This window comes from Heloderma suspectum, chromosome 14 (genome assembly GCF_057233095.1).
Source record: "Heloderma suspectum isolate Gila_16-S chromosome 14, 16-S_ref, whole genome shotgun sequence".
In the NCBI taxonomy this organism is placed as follows: domain Eukaryota; kingdom Metazoa; phylum Chordata; class Lepidosauria; order Squamata; family Helodermatidae; genus Heloderma; species Heloderma suspectum.
This window is the reverse complement of record NC_139471.1, coordinates 4,001,166-4,021,337: the sequence shown is the minus strand read 5'-3', so window position 1 is coordinate 4,021,337 and position 20,172 is coordinate 4,001,166. Positions and strand designations below refer to the sequence as shown.

Here is a 20,172-nt window from a genome sequence, read left to right as displayed (position 1 = left end):
GATTTAAATGAAACCTTGTTATTGGACAAATTTCGCCAGAAATGTGAACCCAAAGGATCTTTTGGTATATTCTCCGGCCTCATGTGAGTTTTTCTGAGAAAAACTGTTTACCTCTTAGCCGTGGATATGTAATAGTATGAAGGCAAAACTTAACAATAAAAAGGATTAGACCCTGTGAATAGTTTGGGAGCACCTGATGGAAGCTGTACCATTGCTGGCGCTAAGCAGTTGTAGCCTCTTGCATAGCAGTCCCATTGGAGCCTCATGCAAGAGCTGGATGTTGGCATTACAAGTAATTTTTATGTGAAAAGGCCTAAGGGAAGCTCAGGAGAGGCCTAATCAAGTTATATTTGCAGGGCGCTCTGTGTTCCTCATTATTTGAAATATGTAGCTAAAAATTATAACCAAAATGCCTTGCAGCACTTCCAGAATAAATGAGTTTTTTAGTTCACGCCAAGGGCTGTTTGATATTAATTCACGGTTATCAGTTATTTTACTTTTGTTTTGTTCATAGACTGTTCTGCAAGATGAAAGACAGAGTCAGGCTCTAATGCTGAAGGTTAGTAACTTGAGTCTGTGTTCTTAACTTTTTTATAGGTATTTCTGTATATGATCAGCAATTCTCTGATATTGCAACCAGCTAAGAGTCTGACAGGCCAGATGGTTGTTGGAAGAGGTCTTTGCCTACTGGTCAGCAGAGGAGCTGAGGAGAGCCTGTCCATGTTGGGGGTTCCAGGCTGTCCTTTAGGTCATGGGTGGGCGGACTTCAGACTTGGGGATCTATTTTATTTTTTACGAGAGCACCGAGACTCTCCAACCTGAGCCCAGTGAAAAAGTCACACACGTTGAATGAAAGAAATCTAAGCCCAGGAATTTGTTTCAAGGACCAGAACTGAATATTGTTCACACACAAAAACCCACTCCTGGTTACCCCTAGCTTTCTTCATTCCTTCAGTCTAAAATAGGGCACAGAAGCAGGTCATTTTGTTGTTGCTGTCCTGATACCATTGGGAGTCAGAAATCCTTCCCAATCTACTGAAAATTGCCCAGAGGGTTCTCTTGGTAGATCCAGATCCACCCTTTGCCCACCCCCCTGCTTTCGGGTAACGGAAAAGCTAACCTGAAAATGCAGACACTGCTGTTTAGTGATAGAGATGGTGATATGTTTTCACAGCTTGCTGACTACTACTATGAGGAAAGGATTTGTATTCTTCGCTGCATCCTCCACCTTCTCACTTATTTCCAGGATGAGAGACACCCTTATATGGTGGGTATTGAGCTTCTTTCCCTGATTCCACCACATGCTAATATAAGAATTGATTCAGTACTAAACTGCGTATCAGGGCTGGCGTCAAGGATAGGCATGGTCTGGCACTTGCCAAGGGCCCACACCGCAGCACGGGCCCACTGGCAAGAGGCCCCTGGAGTTGCTCCTCCCCTTCCCCATGGCACCCTGCTTGTTCACTGGCCTCCCGTTCTGGCCCAGGCAATGGCGGTGGGGAGCAGGAGATGCCGCAGCCTCCTTGCTCCCTGGCTCTCCGCCTGCCAAGCCAGCAAATGTGAGGAAGGATGAGGAAGAGGAGGAGCAAAAGCACCTGGTGACCATGGCCATGAGAAGGCAGACTCACTGAGGGAGGGGGCCCATGGAGGACATCCTGCCCAAGGGCCCTCAGAAACCCGGAGCTGGCACTGTTTTGTATTTTTAAATGCTCTCCCCAGAGAGGCTCACCTTTAATGTCGTTTTGACACTCTTTATTTTTATTTTCCCAGGTCTCTTAATTGGTTTTTACTTCAATCTTGATTAGTGCCTCCACCAAGTGCTTTTATGCTATTTTATAGATTTTATCGTAATACTTGTGAAATAAAACATCAATTTTTTTTTATTTGTCCTTTAATTCTTTCGAAATTTGGGTTTAGTGAGCTGCCTTGAGAACCCTCTTAAAAGGGTGGGATAAAAGCACCAAAATTGACACATCTGTCTATGGCTGTGCCTTTTATTTAAAAAAATGTTTTACTTTGAAGGTCCAGTTTTCACAGTGTGTGGAAAAACTGGATAAGGAACTGGTTCTTAATTACCGGAAACAATTTGAAGAACTGTACAGAGCAGAAGCACCTACGTGGGAGACACATGGAAGTCTAATGGTATTTTATTCCTCCAATATCTTTCTTCCAATATTCTGTATTTTGTACAGTGTGCTTCTAGTTCAGGAGTGTTGAACCTCAGGCCACAGGCCAAATCTGGCCTGTGTGGGGTCCAAATCTAGCTCTCTGGGGTTCCCCAGATGGCCATGTCCCATTCCCCCCACTCCACCACACAGCTGATCGTTTAGTGGTTCCTCTGCTTTTGCAGTTTTTTCTTCCATTATAAAAGGATGAAATGCCTCTCCTAAAGCCCAGTTATTGGCAGTAAGAGCTTTAAGCTAGAGTAGGTTGGTATTTTGGCCTCATCCCCTTTGCCTTCAGACCCACCTGCCACTGGTGACCCCAGAGAGCTTCTCCAAAATGGAATTCAGCTCTCGGAACTGAAAGAGGTTCAACATGCCTGTTCTAGTTTATCAGTGGAGAATGTGGGTGTTATAGTATTGCCACATTTACATCTTTGGTTGCCTAAATTCACTGTGTGCCCCTCCATCTGAAGAAAACCCTTGCTAGTATCATAGAACTGGTTTCAAATATTGAGGTGCCTGATTGCATGCCTTTTGTTTGCATATCTCTGAAACCCTCAGTAGAGTACAAAACTAGCTTGCGAGGTGACTAGTTATCAGGAGAGGATTGCATCTCTGCTCATTGGATCTTCTATTCCTTTGTGCTCTTCCTTTGGAATAAGTGTGTGTGTGTGTGTGTGTGTGTGTGTGTGTCTGTGTGTGTTAGGGGGGGGTGGCAGGAGAGAGAAATACAGTGACCACAATCCAATGCAGTTAAACACCATTGTCCATTGATTTCACTGGACTTAAAGCAGCGATCCCCAACTTTTTTGGGCTGGTGGGCACATTTGGAATACTGAGAGTTGTGGATGCTGTCACAAAATGGCTGCCAGGGGGCTTCCCTGTTCATAAAATAGCTGCCATGGTGGGCATTTCCCAGAAGGCAAATTGGTGAAGGTAAAAGAAAAGTAACTTGCCCAAGAACCTAAGTCCAAGGCAGAGGTGGGGTCTGATCTCCAAGAACCAGTCTTTTGAACCCATATAAAGATGGCATTGAAGGGCCACAGTTTGCTTTGCAGCATTCCAAAAAAAGTAAGTAAAAAAAAAATCTTAAAAATGGACAGAGAGCTTGTCTGCAGGCACCTTTGTGCCCATGGGCACTCCATTGGAGACCCCAGTCTTAAAGCATGCTTAACTCTGTATTGAATTGTGGCCATTATTTTTTGTGGGTGGGGCGGTCTTGTATGCTACACCCAAAGCTGCGGTTAGAGCTTTGGGCTGTTTGTCTCTGCGGTTAGAGCTTTGGGCTGTTTGTCTCTTGCTCTAAAAACTACAGATGCAGCTCTTTCCCCCGGGCAGCTGAAGCATTTCAGCACGATCCTGTGCGGAGTCACATGTGGCGAAGCACAGTGAAATCTATGAGCTGAGATGTGCCTCCCTCAGTGCAGGTTTGAGGTTTCCACATGTGGCCTTTCTACCTCCCCCACCCCAAAGTTGCTTGTTCATTTAATCACACTTGGCTTCCGCTTCTCCCGCAGACGGAGCGGCAAGTCTCTCGCTGGTTTGCGCAGTGCCTCCGGGAGCAGTCCATGCTGCTTGAAATCATCTTCATTTACTACGCCTATTTTGAGATGGCACCTGAGGACCTGCTGGCTTTTGCCAAGATGTTCAAAGAGCAGGGCTTCGGCTCCAGACAGACCAACAGGCATCTGGTTGATGCCAGCATGGACTGCCTAGTGGACCGTATTGGGTGAGTATGGTGCCCGTGACACATTAGGCTGTTACAGACCGTCTGATAACTGAAGAGGATGTGTGTCTGTCTGTCAGTGCCATAGTGCCCAAACAGTGAAGCCTAGACACCTGAAATTTGGCATGCGTACTAAGGGGACCCTCGGAGTGTGCGCCTGGGGTTATTTCGTTTTTTTAACGGATTAATTTTAATCAGTTTAAATATGCTGAAGCCTGCAGTAACATCTTCAGCCACTAGGAGCAGACAACCCCAACTGGCACACAGCTTTGCAGTCCATAGGGCTCAAAGCCAGGGGAAGTTAGTCAGCTGAGGGACAGAGTGATACGCCATCACTCTGTCCCTCAGCTGACTAACTTCCCCTGGCAGCCCCCGTCAGGAAAATGGAGTGGACAGATCCCTCCCTCAGGGGGCTGTAGGGGTGCACCACGGCAGGGGTCATGCCTAGGGTGCCAGCAAGCGTGGCTTCACTCAGACGAGGTGGGCACAGTGTGTCCAACTCTTGACCACTGTGTAGGTTCGCTTGGCCATATCAAACGAAGGGCTATACCACCTCATGCGAAGCTGGGTCCATTGGCTGTTGTTAAATAAATTGGTTCCCAAGAGTTGCTTCATACATTACTTTGTTTTATCTGCACAGGTGTATAGGAAAGAGTGCACAGCTGTGTGTAAAATCATGCCTGAATTTTATTTTGCTGTGTGTAGATACATGGAGAAGCTGCATTTGGCAGTGACATGGCCGCATAGGACTTTTCTGTTGTGACTGGCAGCAACTCTCCATTATCTCTGGCAGAGATCTTTCTCAGCCCTGCTCCCTTTTCTACCTTGAGATGCCTGGAATCTAACCCTGAGACATCCTGAATGCAAAGCGTGTGCTTTATGACTGAGCTAAGGCTCTAAGAAGGTCATACATAGTTTTTCGTAAATCTGAGTGGGTAAAAGGCAGCCTTATTCATAACAGAGGGTGCTGCAACTGCTTCTGTAAGTGCGCAACTACTTGGTCCCAAGTGTTGCAGAAACCAATAGAGAAAAATACTCCTCAGTTTTCTGTTAATGGTGCTGCTGTGTCTGTCCATAAACAACAACAACTACTACTACTACTATTAACATTTCTGTACTGGCCCATTGCCAAAGCTTTCTGGGAGGTTCACAAAGATTAAAAACAATTTAAAAATACATTATACATACTGTAAAACTATTTGCCTAGAAACATCTAAACAGATAGCACACATGGCGACAACATATATCTAAAAACAATTTATACTATCAAGTTCTTAAACTATCAGGTCCTTAAAACTGGAATTCTAGATTTCTTTGGACTTTTAAATCATAGCACTTTCAAGACAAAACTAGGGGCTGTTTGAAGAAATATTAAATCATTGAATGTGTTCCCCTACTACTTCTTCCAGTTCTGAATCTCTTTCCTCTTCTCCCCCCACCCCAATTTGCAGGCACTTCAGTGCTCTAATTCTAGTGGAAGGCATGGAAATTGATTCCCTGCATGAGCGTTTGTTATATGACAGGAAAGAGGAGCATAAATTTGGAGGTGGCCAAATCTGCCAGGTAAACCTGTAACAAAACCTGTGTTTACAGATGATAACTACAATATTCAGTGTTCATAAGTTAGTATGTTTGCGTATTGATGTAAAAATCCTCAATGAAACATCAATAACAAAAGGGGAAAAGTGGAGAGCTGCTGGAAAGATGGGCAGTGTGATAGCAGCATAGGAGTGTTTACTTCTGCCCCCATAAGAGCCCACTCTTCAATTCTTTGGAGGGCAGTCCAGCTGGAGCTTCCTGTGACTTCCAGAGGTCAATAAGTACTTTGTTGGAGAAGCAAGCAGAAGGGAGATCGTGGTTCGCTGGTGGGCACACTATGCAAGACTGAAATCAGTCCACGTCTGCCTTGCAAGCGCTGGGCTTTTGGTCCAGGGGTTTCCTTGATACTTTAGACAGTCTGTTCTGTGGCTTAGTGTTCTGTTCTGCCTCTCTCATGGTGAGAAATAAGCATCTTTGGATGCTGGTAAGGCCTGGGTTATCGGGTTCCACTATGGATTGAGTCTGTACAGGTTTTTTGGCAAAGCTGTTTCTCATGACGGCAGGAATGGGAAGAGGGCAGCACCGTGGAGAGCTCCAAGTGATGCTGGGCTGAAAGCCAGACAAGCTGTATGTTGCTCCAACAAGCAGCAGATCGGGACTGAGCCTTAAGCAAGGGTTTGGTTTCTTTTAGGCTGGTTGGCCCTGCCTCCACACTGACTGAGGCCTTTTCTCTGAAAGGGGCCTGGTCTGTTTTGGCAGCCTAAGGCTGTGGCATGCTGGCATCTTCATGGCTGGAGTCCTCAAAGTCTGAGGGTGGTAATGCATCTTCCTCTAGGCTCCTCCTAGAGAACTGCGCCTTCAGGAGGTGGAAACTACTTGTTGCCTTTCTGTAACAGAGTCCTCTCCCTGAACAGTTAATTCAGGAGCCGCCTCTTCTGAGGACGAGAGTTCAGGTCCTGGTTCATGACAGTTAGCCATTTTCCTCCCTTGCTCCAGTCTGCTCTGTGCTGTCCTGCCCTGTGCTCTTTCCACCATTATCGTTAGATTCAAGGATGTCTGTCCAGCTTCTAATACTGACAGCCAGGGCTGAAGGGATGCGGTGCAGCTACCTTGCCAAAGTTAAGCAAGCTTGAGTCTGGTTAGCGCTTGCCTGGGAGATCGCTCGGGAATCCTGCGTATGTTGCCTTCTGGTTCTGTTGAAGAAAGGCAGGGTATAAATGTAAAAAATGAAATTAGTATGAAAATGCTTGGCAGCTTTGTCATTTGCAAGAGGCTTGGAAAGCTCTGCAGGAAGTTTCCCACAGTATACGAGGCTGTTGGTGGCTATGTCCGAGTCTTGTACCTTCCAGTGTGGTGTAGTGCTTAGAGTCTGGGGCGGCATCCAGCAGTGCTTACGCTATTGACCTACTGCTAGTGTAAGCGGCCTTTAGTGGTATGCCAATAATGTAAGCTGGCACAACAGGTTTGCCTGGAAGACCTGTTGTGCCAGCTTAAGTCATTGGTGTACCGCTAGCAGTTGCTTATGCTGGTGCTAAGTTAGTGGAGTAAGTGGACTGGCAGTGTTGCTTGCTGCCCTTGGACTGGGACAGGCGAAACCAAGGTTCAAGTCCTCACTCAGCCACGAGGCTCCCTGGGTGACTTTGAGCCAGGTGAGGATAAAACTGAGAGGAGGAGGATCAGGTGCGCCACTTTGGGCTCCTTGGAGGAAAGGCAAGATATAAATGTAATCAATGAATAATAGATGAATTCACTTTAGGCAGAGGAAATAGCTGAAGAATTTGCGTCACCCCGCTGAGCTCCACCCTTTTGCTGTTGTACCTCAACCTGAAATCATTCTGGTGATTTCTTCGAAGTAATTTCATCTTGGAGTATCTAAAATACAGTCCCAAGAAAGGAAAATGCCTTGTTCCTGAGAGATGGGGCGAACAGCAACAGCCTCTCGTCTGCAGGGAAGAAATAAAACATCACTGCTGGAACTCACATTTCTTGTGCTCAGTATTCAGGATGAAATGCTTGGTGGCTCAACTCCTCTTCTCTCTGCCCTGAGCAGGAAATGGACTGCCTGCTGCTAACTCTAGGGGATGTCTCCCATCATGCCCCTGTCCTCTTGGCCTGGGCTTTGCTTCGCCACACATTGAACTCTGAAGAGACGACCAGCGCAATTCGCCGAATGGGAAGCACTGCTATCCAGCTGAATGTTTTCCAGTATCTTACGAAGATGCTCCGGTCCATAAGGAGTGAGGGACATGTGAGTCTTAGTGCAATCTCATGGAAGGCTTCTTGAGGTAGAGGGGGCCTTCCTCAACCTGGTGCCCTCCAGATTTGGGCTGGGGGGATGTTGGAGAGTTGTATTCCAGCACATCTGGAAGGTTGCCAGGCTGGGGGAGGCTGTTTCGTACTATTCCAATGGTGCGGTGTGTAGCCCTGCAAGCTTAGGATGGGGGCCCCGATTTGGGGCATTACTTTGAGGGATGTTTCCTGTTCTCCTATGGCTTTGCATTCTTTCAAAACCCATGTATTTTACATGGATTCTTTTGGCCACTTCATAGATGCATCGGTGAAAGCTGAGAGAAGGGATGTCAGAAATTGGCTGTTACAAGGATTGGATGAATCTGTCAGTTTCGCTTTCTCCCGCATTTCAGTTTGTAGGATTTCAAGTTCTTTCTCCCCCAAAGATGAAGAGCTTTGGGAATTTTGGTAAATTCTGAACTGAATTTGAAATTTCAGATGCACTGAAATGCAGTGCTCACCCCTCTGCACCAGACATTCAGTTACAGCTGTTCCTAGCAAGGAGGGGACCGTAATGTATCTGCCTGCCTTATAGCCGTTAAAGATGAGGAGCCTGTCAGAAAAAAGGTGGCAGCCCCAGCTCAGCACCACATTCAGGCCCAGACTTAAAAGAGCAAAGCAGTCAAAACCCTGGGCCTGGATGGACAGATCTGCCCATTTTGGTTTCTCCCACATTCAGTTTTTTAAAATTTCAAGTTCTTTTTGTCTCAGATATGGATAACGTTGTGAATTCTGGTGAATTCTTATGAGAATTAAACTGAAACAGAATTGTCATCCATCCCTAGCTGTTACCTTCCTTTTATGCTTGTGGTATTGGCTTGTTACCCTGGAAGGTGAGTTCATAGGAATGGGTTCTTCCACTCCTCTACTTTACTTTTGAACCATGGAGGCTCCACTCTCAATAACCTCTTTCTTTGTCTTGCAGTGCATTTCCAGCACTGCATGCATGTGTACCTACGGCCTGCTTTCCTTTGTCCTTACCTCACTGGAGCTGCACAGACTGGGCAATCAGCAGGTAAGAGTCCAAAGGCTTTAGGAGAGAAGAGCAGTCCTCCTGCGTCAAACCAACGGCCTGTCTCAGGGGTGTTGAACCTCTTTCAGCCTGAGGGCTGAATTCCATTTTGGAGCAGCCCTTGGGGGCTGCATTCCAGGAGTGGGCATGGCCAAAAGCAAAAGAGGTGTGGCCAAAGTATCATATTTTAGCTTAAAGCTCTTAAGAGCTAGTAACTAAGCCTTAGGAGAGACGTTTCAGCTTTTTAGAATGGGGAGAAAAAAATGCACAAAAGCTGGGAAACTACACAATGATTGGAAGGTGAGGAAAAGGGGTGGTTTAGAAATATTCAAAATACTTACATATTTCTTTAAGAAATGCATAAAAGAACAAGATTCCAAACAAAAACAGCAGCAAGGGATGTTCAGCCTGGCCCAAAGTCCATTTAAATGCCCAATTAGAGCTCACCACCTTGTTTTGACCTTGGAAAACTGATTTCTCTCCTCTCCCCCCCCCCCTTGCATATCTTGTCATTTTAGTTTGTGAGGCTGATGGCAAAGTCCGCCTCCCTCTTTTTTATTTGATGTGAGCTGCTTTGGGACACAATGATTGTCTAAAAGTAGGATAAAAATGCAGTAAATAAATAAATAACAAGATAAGCAAACGATGTGTAATGTGATGTGTGTTTTCTCTGTCTCTCCCCCTGTTTCTAAAGGACATCATAGATACAGCATGTGAAGTGCTGGCTGCTTCAAGCATTCCTCCGATGTTCTGGAAGACGGTGAGTTGGCTGTGGGCCAGGCATTTCGCCTGTATTTCCTCCCATTGTATTCTCTTGACCAAAGTCTTTATGGGAAAGCCAGGCCTCAGACCCCCTGTTGGCTATTTTAAGGGCGGTTCCCCCTGTTTTGTCCACCTGCATTCTTTAGACAAGTGTTTGTGAAGCGGCCTAGAGAGCTGCTTGCAAAAATGATGTGAAAATTGCATGACATGCATTGGCGTGTTATCCTTGTCATTCCCATTTATGCCCCTGCTTTAATCATTTCAGGGTCTGCTTCAGCCTTCCCCATCCTGGCACCTCCAGATGTGTTGGACTACAACTCGCAGCATAACCGTGATGGGAGTTGTAGTCCAACACATCTAGAGGGTACCAGGTTGGGGAAGGATGCTTTAATGAAACATTTGAGCGTTTCATTCAGTAAGTATGTCCAGATGCAGAGAATTTCACTTGGGAGAAATGGATTCCACTTGCTGTGGAAATGGATGCAGTGCATTCAAAGCAAGGCAAACTGCCTGCTAGAGATGAGGAGTTGGGGAGGGTGTGTGTGTGAAAGGCAAAAATTGGCTTTTGATCCAGAACCTGATACATGTGTGTGTTAAGTGGATGCAAGGGTGGCAGGGAGTGGAGCTTCTCTCCGCATCAAACCTCACCACACCTGTTCCTGGTTCTGTGTTAAAGATTTTTTTAGAAAGACAGTGTATAAATTTTTGAAAATAGATATGTCTGTTCACAACATAAGGCTTCATCTTCTACTTGTGCTTCTGCTTGCAGAAAAAATAGCTCTTGAGGCAAGTGGAGGCTGGTGGCTCCGAGGTCAATAGGGTGGGAAATTTGCTCTAGGTTTCAGTCAGAACTAGTCAGAACTCTAAGAAGCAGAAGCACCTTGGAGAGCTCATTTAGAGTTCTGACTGGTTCTGACTGAAACCCAGAGCAGATTTGCTGCCTCACTGACCTCGGAGCTACCAGCCTCCACTATTTGAGGGTTAATTTCACACATGACAGCAAGTGTACTTTGTACATGTTTTTTCCTACATGGAAATTACCTCCATGTTGCAGAGACGTCATGTGTAAAAGGGCCCTCATTCCAGTGATGGAGGTGAGCATAGGTAAAATGAGAGCCCTGTCTCTAACCCTTGCAGCAGCCAGGATTTTGGAGCAGAGCAGAGCTAGGAACTGTAACAGCAAAGCCACCTTGATGTTATTATCCCAAGAAAAAGTTGTCTTGGATCAGCATTGGTTTTTGATAACTTTGTTTTGTGTGTCTCCTGCCAGGAGCCGACGGCAGGCCTGGGCATTATTTTGGACAGTGTCTGTGGAATGTTCCCCCACCTCCTCTCTCCTCTTCTGCAGTTACTTACGGCTCTTGTTTCAGATAAATCTACGGCAAAGAAGGTACATATGAGAGTCCTGGAGAGAGAGAGAGAGAGAATCTGTACCCAATATTGCTATCAAGAACCAGTGTAGTGGCTAGAGTAGAGGTGTCGAACCAAATCTGGCGTGCCTGAGGTCCCAACATGTGGTTCCCAGCTTTTGCACAGTTTCCCCCCCACTCTGAGAGGAAGAAATGCCTCTGCTAAGGCTTTGTTACTGGCAGTGAGACCTGAGCTAAAATATGCTGGTATTTTTGGCCCTGGCATTTTTTGCCTTTGAACCTGTCCTCTTTTTCTTTGGCCCTGCTTTGCTTTGGAATGCATCCCTGAGAGCTTCTCAGAAATTGAATTTGGCCTTCCCGTTGAATGAGGTTTGACACCCCTGCACTAGAGTACAGGCTCCAGATGAAGTGCCCATCCAGTCCCAGAGTTCAGAGAGTCTTGGGCTACCCACTCTTTCACGGGTGGCTGTGAAGGTAAAGCCACCCTGAGCTCCTTGGAGTGAGGGCAGGATAACAGTGGAGTAAACATGAATAAAAGAGGGGTCAGGTTGTGTGGAAGGTATATCTAACTCAAACTAATTCCCAGTGGTGTTTTGGAAGGGCGAATCTCCCCCTCTGTGTAATAGAAATAAATTGGGGGAGAAACCACTTCAGAAGGGTTCTGTGATGTTGGGCGACCTCTTTCCTGGGGTTCTCTCAGATAGGGATGTTTTTGTCACATGGCCACCGTGGTGGAGGGCATCTTTCCAGCTACTCTAAGAGTAGGCTTGTAAGAACATAAAAGAAAAGCCATGCTGGGTCAGACCAAGGGTCCATCTAGTCCAGCATTTCGTTCACACAGTGGCCAACCAGCTGTTGACTTGGAACTGACAAGCAGGACATGAGCACAACAGCACCCTCTCACCCATGTTCCCCAGCCACTGGTGTACATAGGTTCACCTCCTCTGGTACTGGAGGAGGCACATAGTCATTGATGATGTCTCCAGCCACCTTCCTCAACCAGCCCCCTTTCTCCCTTCCTAAAGGTATATACCTTCTTGGATAAGATGTCTTTCTACATCGAGCTGTACAACCACAAGCCGCCTGATGTGATCTCTCATGAAGACGGCACCCTATGGCGGAGGCAGGCACCAAAGCTACTCTATCCCCTTGGTAAGAAAATGTGCCCTTCCAACAGATTTATTTGCATCTGCAAAATGCCTCCGAAGTAACTTGCAAGGCAACAAGAAACTTAAAAACATAACAGTTTCATTGAGGAACAATCCATTTTACATTCATTCAATAAAAACACAGTATGAAACAAATAAAATGCAGGAACATCTGTTGTAAAAAAAACACATGCTCTTTAGAACAGCAGTAGTATGCAGCCTAGGGGATAATGGCCTTCATGAAATGGACAGTCTTCAGCACCAGTTGGGCATTCCTAGGTAGTTTCGACAAGGAGGGGGCTATCACAGAGAAGGCCCTGTCTTGGATAATTGTCTGCCACACCTCAGATGGTGGGGGTCCTTGCAGCAGGACCTCTCCAGCCGATCTTAAGGTTGTGGGGTGAGGAGTGTAGGGTAAGAGGCACTCTTTCAGATATCCTGGACCCAGACCATTTCGGCTTTGAAGCAGGGGTGTTGAACCTCTTTCAGCCTGAGGGCTGAATTCCATTTCAGAGAAGCTCTCGGGAGCCGCTCTCGGGTGGGTGGGGCACTCATTTCCCAGAAGGCAAGTGGGTGAGACTTAAAGAAAAGTAACTGAAATAAAGAATTGAGGAATGAACCTAAGCCCAAGGCAGAGGTGGGGTTCTGAGCCCCCAAACACAAAACCCTCTTTGGAGCCCAGGTAAAGATGGTGCTGGAGGGCCGCCCATTGCTTTGCCCAAGCCAGCCTCCCAGTTAAAAAATAATAAAACCTGAGGGACAGGGAGCCTGGTGGGGATGCCAAGAGAAGTGTCCACATTGCTGCCCACGCTCTAAACCTACTATTTCAATGTGTGCGGAATTGGAACCTGGGTAAGGAGATGAGCGACAGGAGGGTGAGGAGCAGTAAATTGGTATGGGAAGGGTTATGGCTGACTGATGGCCATGAGGGATGGTGCTACTCTGTACACAGAAGTGTTGCCTCCTTAATGCTAGAGCTCCCTGCAAGACCTGCCTGTATGCATTCGAGTGCATCGCCCACAACCAGGAGGACTAGAAGCCTCGGTTGAAAGAAATGCATTTTAGAAAGAGACTTCTACAATCCAGATAATTGATTTTTGCTCAAGACGCCTGCAGAATTGCTGAAGAAAAATATCTTCATGCTTTTAAGGAATTCTGCTCCCGTGAAGATTCTGGCTTTGTTTTGTGTCACCCTTTTGCTTCTTAGGGCTTGGGCAAACAAACCTGAGGATACCTCAAGGGACTGTGGGTCAGGTTATGCTGGATGACCAAGCTTATTTGGTACGGTGGGAGTATTCGTATAGCAGCTGGACGCTGTTCACATGTGAGGTTGAGATGCTGCTGCATGTGGTGTCGACTGCTGGTGAGTGTCTAGAAGTTTGGAAAGCTGGGCCGGGGTGCTATAAAATGTGCTATGAGAGCTTCAGCTGAACAAAAAGTCCCGTTTAGCATACTGGTATGATTTGTTCCTTATGTCAGCCTTCTCCAGCTTGGTGCCCTCCAGATGTTTTGGACTTCAACTCCCATCAGCCTCAGCCAGCATGGCCAACGGTCAGGAACGCTGGGAGTTGTCTCCCAACACGCCCGGAGAGTACCGGGTTGGGGAAGGGCTGCCTTAGATTGCATTTATTTAAAGTTATTTTTAGGCCGCCTTGGAGGATGGAGCCCTCTAGAGGTGGCGTAACAAAATAAAAACCAAAGAAGGTTACAATAAAAATATTGTAGCCCCATATAAAAAAGAGATTACTGATAAAAATAAATAAAAACAGAACTTGCCAATAAAACCTGCAGCCCAGAAAATTACAGGAAGGCTGCCAAAAACAAGTGGGTCTTCAGAGCTTTCCTGAAGAGCAGCAAAGAACTGGCCTGATGAACCTCCAAAGGAAACTGATTCTAGAAGTACGGTGCCTCCACTGAGGAGGCCCTCTCCTGTGTCCTCAGCAGCCTAACTGCCCTCGACCTTTTTGCTTTTATGTCTATTTGTATACCTGAGTTTGCTCTGGGAAACAGATGTGTCCATGCTAAACACATTCTGTTCCTTAGATGTCCTTCAGCATTGCCAGAGGGTTAAGCCTGTCATTGATCTGGTCCACAAAGTCATCAGCACCGATGTGTCGATAGCAGATTGCCTTCTGCCAATTACGTCACGGATCTACATGCTGTTACAGAGGTAAGCAAGTGCGTGCAGTTGCTTAAATTCTGAATTCACCAGGATGTTCAACAGTAACCTTGGCATAAGGGTGCAATCCTATGCCTGTTTAGGCAGAAAAATGTCCTACAACTCCCAGCATGCCCCAGCCAGCGTGGGAGTTGTAGGACTTTTTTCCCTGCCTAAAACATGCATCGGATTGCGCCTTAAGTCTTTTTAGAAACCAAAGAAAAAACTCCAAAGTATCTCACCATGTGCTCAGGCAATGACAGTACTTCATCTCTGAGTGTTTTGGAGAGCTCTGCATAACATTTTGTAATGGCCTTTTCCAGGTTGACTACTGTGATTTCTCCTCCGGTTGATGTTATCGCTTCCTGTGTCAACTGCTTGACAGTACTGGCCTCTCGAATGCCTGCCAAGGTAGGAGGAGGCTGTGGCTCACTTCTTTTCTCTCAGAGTCACCACATCTGTACAGATATATCAATATACTTTTTGGTCTCTTTTCAGGTTTGGACTGATCTTCACCATACAGGCTTTTTACCATTTGTTGCTAATCCAGTTTCTAGCATGAGTCACGTGATCAGGTAATTTCATTCCCACGGAATGACATCATCCACTGATGAAAATGGTTGGACATATTGGACAAAATTCCGGATGATGCTAATGATTAAAAATTAGCAAAGGTTAGCCCTCCCCAACCTGCTTTGGACTACAACTCTCACCATCCCTGACCATTGGCCACGATGGCAGGGGCTGTGGGAGGTTGTAGTCCAAAACATCAGGAAATGTTCCCCCCATGGGGGAAGCTGCCCTGAGGATTTGTCTGGGTTTAAGGCCGCTTCATCTATAAGCTTGTACGTTGTCTGTAATGCACACCGTCACAGCTGCCTCGCTCTCTTTTCCCCCACTTGCCTGCTTTCCCCGTGTCTCCACAGTGCAGAGGGAATGAATGCTGGAGGCTATGGCAACCTGCTCATGGGTATTGAGCAGCCACAAGGCGAATATGGCGTTACGATCTCCTTCCTAAACTTAGTCATGACACTTGTCCGGGTAAGTGCTTTCAGGAGGAGGGCGTTGTATCACTTTCTGTATCGCACGTCTTCATGCCTTAAGGGACAGCCTTCCCCAACCTGGTGCCCTTCAGATCTTTTGGACTTCAACTCCCATCAGCCCAGCCAGCATGATCAATGGTCAGGAATGCTGGGAGCTGTAGTCCAAAACACGTGTAGGGCATTAGGACGAGCTTAGACCTGGATGCAGAGAGACTTGCATGCTGCAAAGAATATTTGGATCTCTGCTGTTTTCTGGTTTTTCTTTTTGTGGTGGCCTGCGTTGGATTTCCTGTTAACAGAAGGTTCTGTGGTCTTACCCCTTCCCCTAGGGACAACTCGGCAGTACCCAAAGCCAAGGATTGGTGCCTTGTGTTGTATTTGTCCTGAAGGAGATGCTGCCAAACTACCACAAATGGCGGTATAAATCCCACGGAGTGAGAGAACAAATTGGTAAGCGCGAGGACCCCAAGGGGGTGAAGGCTTTTTCTATTAGATCCCGTGCTTTCCGGGGCTTATACCTTATTCCAGGGGTCCCCGACTTCCTTGGGCCAGGGGGCATATTTGGAGTTTTGAGACGGACTTGGCTTTTCTGCCCTCATAAGTTCCTGGTTAGTTTAGCTGCTTCCACTTGCAGATGGAGCCAAGCGCGAGTGATTAGGCAGCGTGAATTATAAGGTAGGATTTTGAAGATTCTGGCTCAGTGTTTTGTGCAAACTCAGCCAGCATCTCCTTAACTGTAATAATTCTAGAAGCATTCGAATAGGGGCAAAATATTGCATATAAACTGGCTGTTTTGAGCCCATGTTTTCCCCCTGAAGATTGTTCACATTTTCCCTTGTTTTTCAGGGTATCTTATTGTACAGCTGATCCATGCAATATTGAATCTGTGCCCTGAAATGGATCCCCATAGCAGGTACACTATGCTTGACTCTCTTTCCCCGGCCTTCCAAATAATTTGGAATTATTTTAGCATTTTAGCGTTACAGTCTTTTAACTTTGCCGTTTTAAATCTGTTACTGTATTTTAAATCTCTGCGTTGCTGCCAGGTTTTATTCTAGTTGTATGTTTATACTGTAGTTTTAAGCTTTTATATTGTATACTGTTTTTATTCTGTACGTTGTGTTTTTAATTTTTGTGAACCACCCAGAGAGCCTTGGCTATTGGGCGATATAGAAATGTACTGAAATAAATAAATAAATTCCCAGCACCCTGCATACTTGATTCTCATAGCAAGCTGAGCTTCTAGCCCTCGTGGCTACAAAGGAAACAAGCACTCTGTTGCCTTCTGGCGCTCACTGTGTCAGGGTTGGCCTGCGAGTTGAGGTCTGTGTTCTTGCCTTTCAGCAGTGCCCCCAGCCTGCAGTCCCTTTGCATCTTCAGCCTGTCTAATACCGAAGCAGGACAGGCCGTCATCAACATTATGGGCATTGGCGTGGACACGATTGACATGGTGATGGCCATGCAGTCCACTAGGTGAGTTGCCTGTTTTATTTTTTATTTTTTAAATTGAGCTCCTTCTGCCAGTTCTTTGGCTGGCAGCTTCTAGTGTGATAAGAGGTAGCTATGGTCCATGGGGTCACGAAGAGTCGGACACGACTGAACGACTGAACAACAACAACAAAAGCAGAGATGGTGGGTTCCAGTTGGACTGTGCAGATGGTGGGTTCTAATGCCGTTCTTGTTGGCCATGCAGCGAGGAGCCTCAGAGCCAGTGTGAGAGCCAGGGCCAGCTGCTCATCCATACGGTGAAACTGGCGTTCTCGGTTATCAATAACGTCATCCGGTTAAAGCCACCATCCAGGGTCGTGTCCCCTCTAGAGCACGCCCTTACTCAGCACGGTACGTACCTTTCTGCTGTCCAGCCAGGAGTGCCATACCTGTCTTACGCATAACGTAAACAACATACGTGTCATTTGCAACACTATGTTTTCAGGCAGAATGTGGGCTGCATCTAGGACATTTCCTCTACAATGTTTTCCTCAGAGATGCACTAATATTCCTGTGATTTCAAACTCTGCTCTTGCCAGGTGCCCACAGGAACAATCTGGTCGCTGTCCTGGCCAAGTACATCTATCACAAGCATGATGCAGCCTTGCCACGCCTTGCCGTCCAGCTCCTGAAGCGACTGGCTACAGTAAGGCTTCTCTTCATTTCCATCCATTGTATTATTTTGTGTTTTATTGCTGTTCTGAGCTATTGATATGGGGGTGTCTAGGAATGCAAATACCGCTAAAGCATCCAGACTGTGGGCCGCGGTGGCTTAGTGGTTAAGACGCTGAACTGCAGACTGGAAGGTCGGCAGGTCAGCAGTTCGAGACCCGAGTGCCATGTTTCCCGCCTCCCAGCTGAGCAGAGCAGAGCAGAGCAAGCTGCTCCAGCTGGTCCAGGGACTACAGAAGCAGGCAAGCTCCCAGAGAGCGAGCGAACAGAGCGAGCGAACAGGGGGAGCAAACAGGAGTTGGCCAGGGGAGTTGCAGTGGTTGAAGAGACAAAGGAGACAAAGGAGACAGAGGCTAAGAGGTAAGTGGGCTGCAGGAAGCCCAGGGGGCTGCCCTTTATCCTTCTGACTGGCTGTGAGCTCACCAGGAGCTTCTGAGAGCTCCAACTGAATTGGAGGGGTGTGGCCTGAGTACTCCCAGCAGCTGACTGGGCGGGAAGCTTCAGTCTGTTTCCCGCCTCCCAGCTGAGCAGAGCAGAGCAGAGCAGAGCAAGCTGCTCCAGCTGGTCCAGGGACTACAGAAGCAGGCAAGCTCCCAGAGAGCGAGCGAACAGAGCGAGCGAACAGGGGGAGCAAACAGGAGTTGGCCAGGGGAGTTGCAGTGGTTGGGGAGGCGGGGGAGACAAAGGAGACAAAGGAGACAGAGGCTAAGAGGTAAGTGGGCTGCAGGAAGCCCAGGGGGCTGCCCTTTATCCTTCTGATTGGCTGTGAGCTCACCAGGTGCTTCTGAGAGCTCCAACTGAATTGGAGGGGTGTGGCCTGAGTACTCCCAGCAGCTGACTGGGCGGGAAGCTTCAGTCTGTTTCCCGTCTCCCAGCTGAGCAGAGCAGAGCAGAGCAGAGCAGAGGAAGCTGCTCCAGCTGGTCCAGGGACTACAGAAGCAGGCAAGCTCCCAGACAGCGAGTGAACAGAGTAAGTGAACAGAGGGAGCAAACAGGAGTTGGCCAGGGGAGTTCGGCAGGGGAGGTCAAGGGGGAGGCCCCTAACATTTTTTATTTTTTTACCTAACATTTTTCCATTTATTTGTCTTGTAACACACACTTTCACACCAGTGGGACTCTGCTTTTAACCTCTACTGAGTAGAGGAGCAGGCACAGGCTAGTCTAGAACAATCACAAAGCTAGACACAAAAAGGGAAAAGGGGCTATGGAAGGACAAGACTCTCCAGTGGTGGTGACCTGCAAGGTGTGTGCAATGTTTGTTTTCTTGCCTGAGAACAACATGGCCTACACCTGCAACAAGTGCAAGTTGATCACGCTGCTGGAGGAAAAAGTAAGTGGACTGGAGCGGCGACTGTCAACCCTCCGGGGAATAAGAGAACACGAAGAGTTCTTGGACAGAATGGGGGAACTACAGCAGCAAAGGGCAGACCAGAAGCTTGAAGAGCAACAGCAAGATGAGGCAGAAGTGGGAAATGCTGAGGAGAAGAAAAATGGAGTAGAGGATACTCCTTGGAAAACGGTGACAGTTAGGAGAAGAAGAACTAGACGCCACTCTGCACCAGTGGAAGCGGTGGAGCTGTGGAACCGATTCCAGGTACTTGCAGATGAGACTGGAGGACAGCCTGCAGAGGAAGAATCACAGGGGAACCTGCATGAGAGTGAGCAAGAGGCTAAAGGTCAGTCAAACAGAGGCGATGAAACCCAGGCCTACAAGAAGAAGAAGAGAAGAGTGGTAGTAGTGGGAGACTCCTTGCTGCGTGGGATCGAGACCCAAGTATGTCGCGAAGACCCGTGGACTCGCCAGGTATGTTGTCTCCCGGGAGGACAGATTAGAGACGTGACTGAAAGGTTGCCTGCACTCATAAAGCCCACTGACAGGTATCCCTTTCTTCTCATCCATGTGGGAACAAATGATACCGCCAAGCGGAGCTACGAAGAGATCACGTCAGACTTTGAAGCTTTGGGAAGGAAACTCAAGAACTTTGGGGCCCAGATAGTTTTCTCATCCATCCTTCCAGTAGTTAGAAGAGGGATAGAAAGGGAACGAAAAATACTCCGGGTGAATGACTGGCTACGAAGGTGGTGCCGACGAGAGAGATTTGGATTCTGGGACCACGGGCTATACTTCCTGGAAGATGGGCTGTTGGCTAGGGATGGGTTGCACCTCACAAAGGCTGGGAAGAATGTGTTTGGACACAGCATGAAGAACTTCATCAGGAGGGCTTTAAACTGAATCCTACGGGGAAGGGAGATGTAATGTTGGGGGTAACAATGGACGTAGGCGCATGCACTGCAATGGAGAGAACAGCGCTGATAGCGCCCAATAATAGTCTTCAGACACATGTAGGAAGAAAGCCAGACTATGAAGCACATGGTCTTCGATGTCTATATACTAATGCCCAGAGTATGGGAAACAAACAGAATGAACTTGAACTCTTAATACAGGAGGGAAATTATGACTTGATAGGTATAACTGAGACTTGGTGGGATGACTCTCATGACTGGAATACAGCAGTTGAAGGATATAACTTGTTCAAAAAGAACAGGAGGAACAGAAAGGGAGGCGGGGTTGCACTGTATGTGAAAAATACATATCTCTGCACAGAAATACAGGAGGAGGAGCTTGGTAGCCCCATCGAGAGCATCTGGGTTGAAATAAATGGAGCAAAGAATAAAAGGAACCTGGTGGTCGGAGTCTACTACCGGCCACCCAATCAAGGAGAAGCCAAGGATGAAACTTTTGAAAAGCAAATAGCCAATGTTTTAAGGAAGCATGATGTAGTAGTAATGGGGGACTTCA

At 47.2% G+C, this 20,172-nt stretch overlaps 1 protein-coding gene across 2 annotated transcripts in view; it reads left to right on the top strand.

Moving 5' to 3' along the window:
* NUP188 (nucleoporin 188) overlaps positions 1-20,172 on the top strand; it is a 55,061-nt gene that overhangs the window by 9,274 nt on the left and 25,615 nt on the right. The window contains exons 6-25 of one of the 2 annotated variants that reach the window (XM_084820670.1): positions 515-559; positions 1,175-1,267; positions 2,023-2,142; positions 3,683-3,894; positions 5,343-5,454; positions 7,481-7,678; positions 8,645-8,734; positions 9,426-9,491; positions 10,764-10,883; positions 11,889-12,015; positions 13,219-13,374; positions 14,055-14,181; positions 14,493-14,580; positions 14,668-14,744; positions 15,096-15,210; positions 15,542-15,662; positions 16,059-16,125; positions 16,560-16,685; positions 16,906-17,051; positions 17,240-17,346. In XM_084820670.1, the coding sequence (XP_084676796.1) occupies positions 515-559; positions 1,175-1,267; positions 2,023-2,142; positions 3,683-3,894; positions 5,343-5,454; positions 7,481-7,678; positions 8,645-8,734; positions 9,426-9,491; positions 10,764-10,883; positions 11,889-12,015; positions 13,219-13,374; positions 14,055-14,181; positions 14,493-14,580; positions 14,668-14,744; positions 15,096-15,210; positions 15,542-15,662; positions 16,059-16,125; positions 16,560-16,685; positions 16,906-17,051; positions 17,240-17,346 (2,313 nt within the window). Of the gene's footprint in view, positions 1-514; positions 560-1,174; positions 1,268-2,022; positions 2,143-3,682; positions 3,895-5,342; positions 5,455-7,480; positions 7,679-8,644; positions 8,735-9,425; positions 9,492-10,763; positions 10,884-11,888; positions 12,016-13,218; positions 13,375-14,054; positions 14,182-14,492; positions 14,581-14,667; positions 14,745-15,095; positions 15,211-15,541; positions 15,663-16,058; positions 16,126-16,556; positions 16,686-16,905; positions 17,052-17,239; positions 17,347-20,172 lie in introns of both variants that reach the window. The other variant, XM_084820669.1, reaches the window with a different exon arrangement.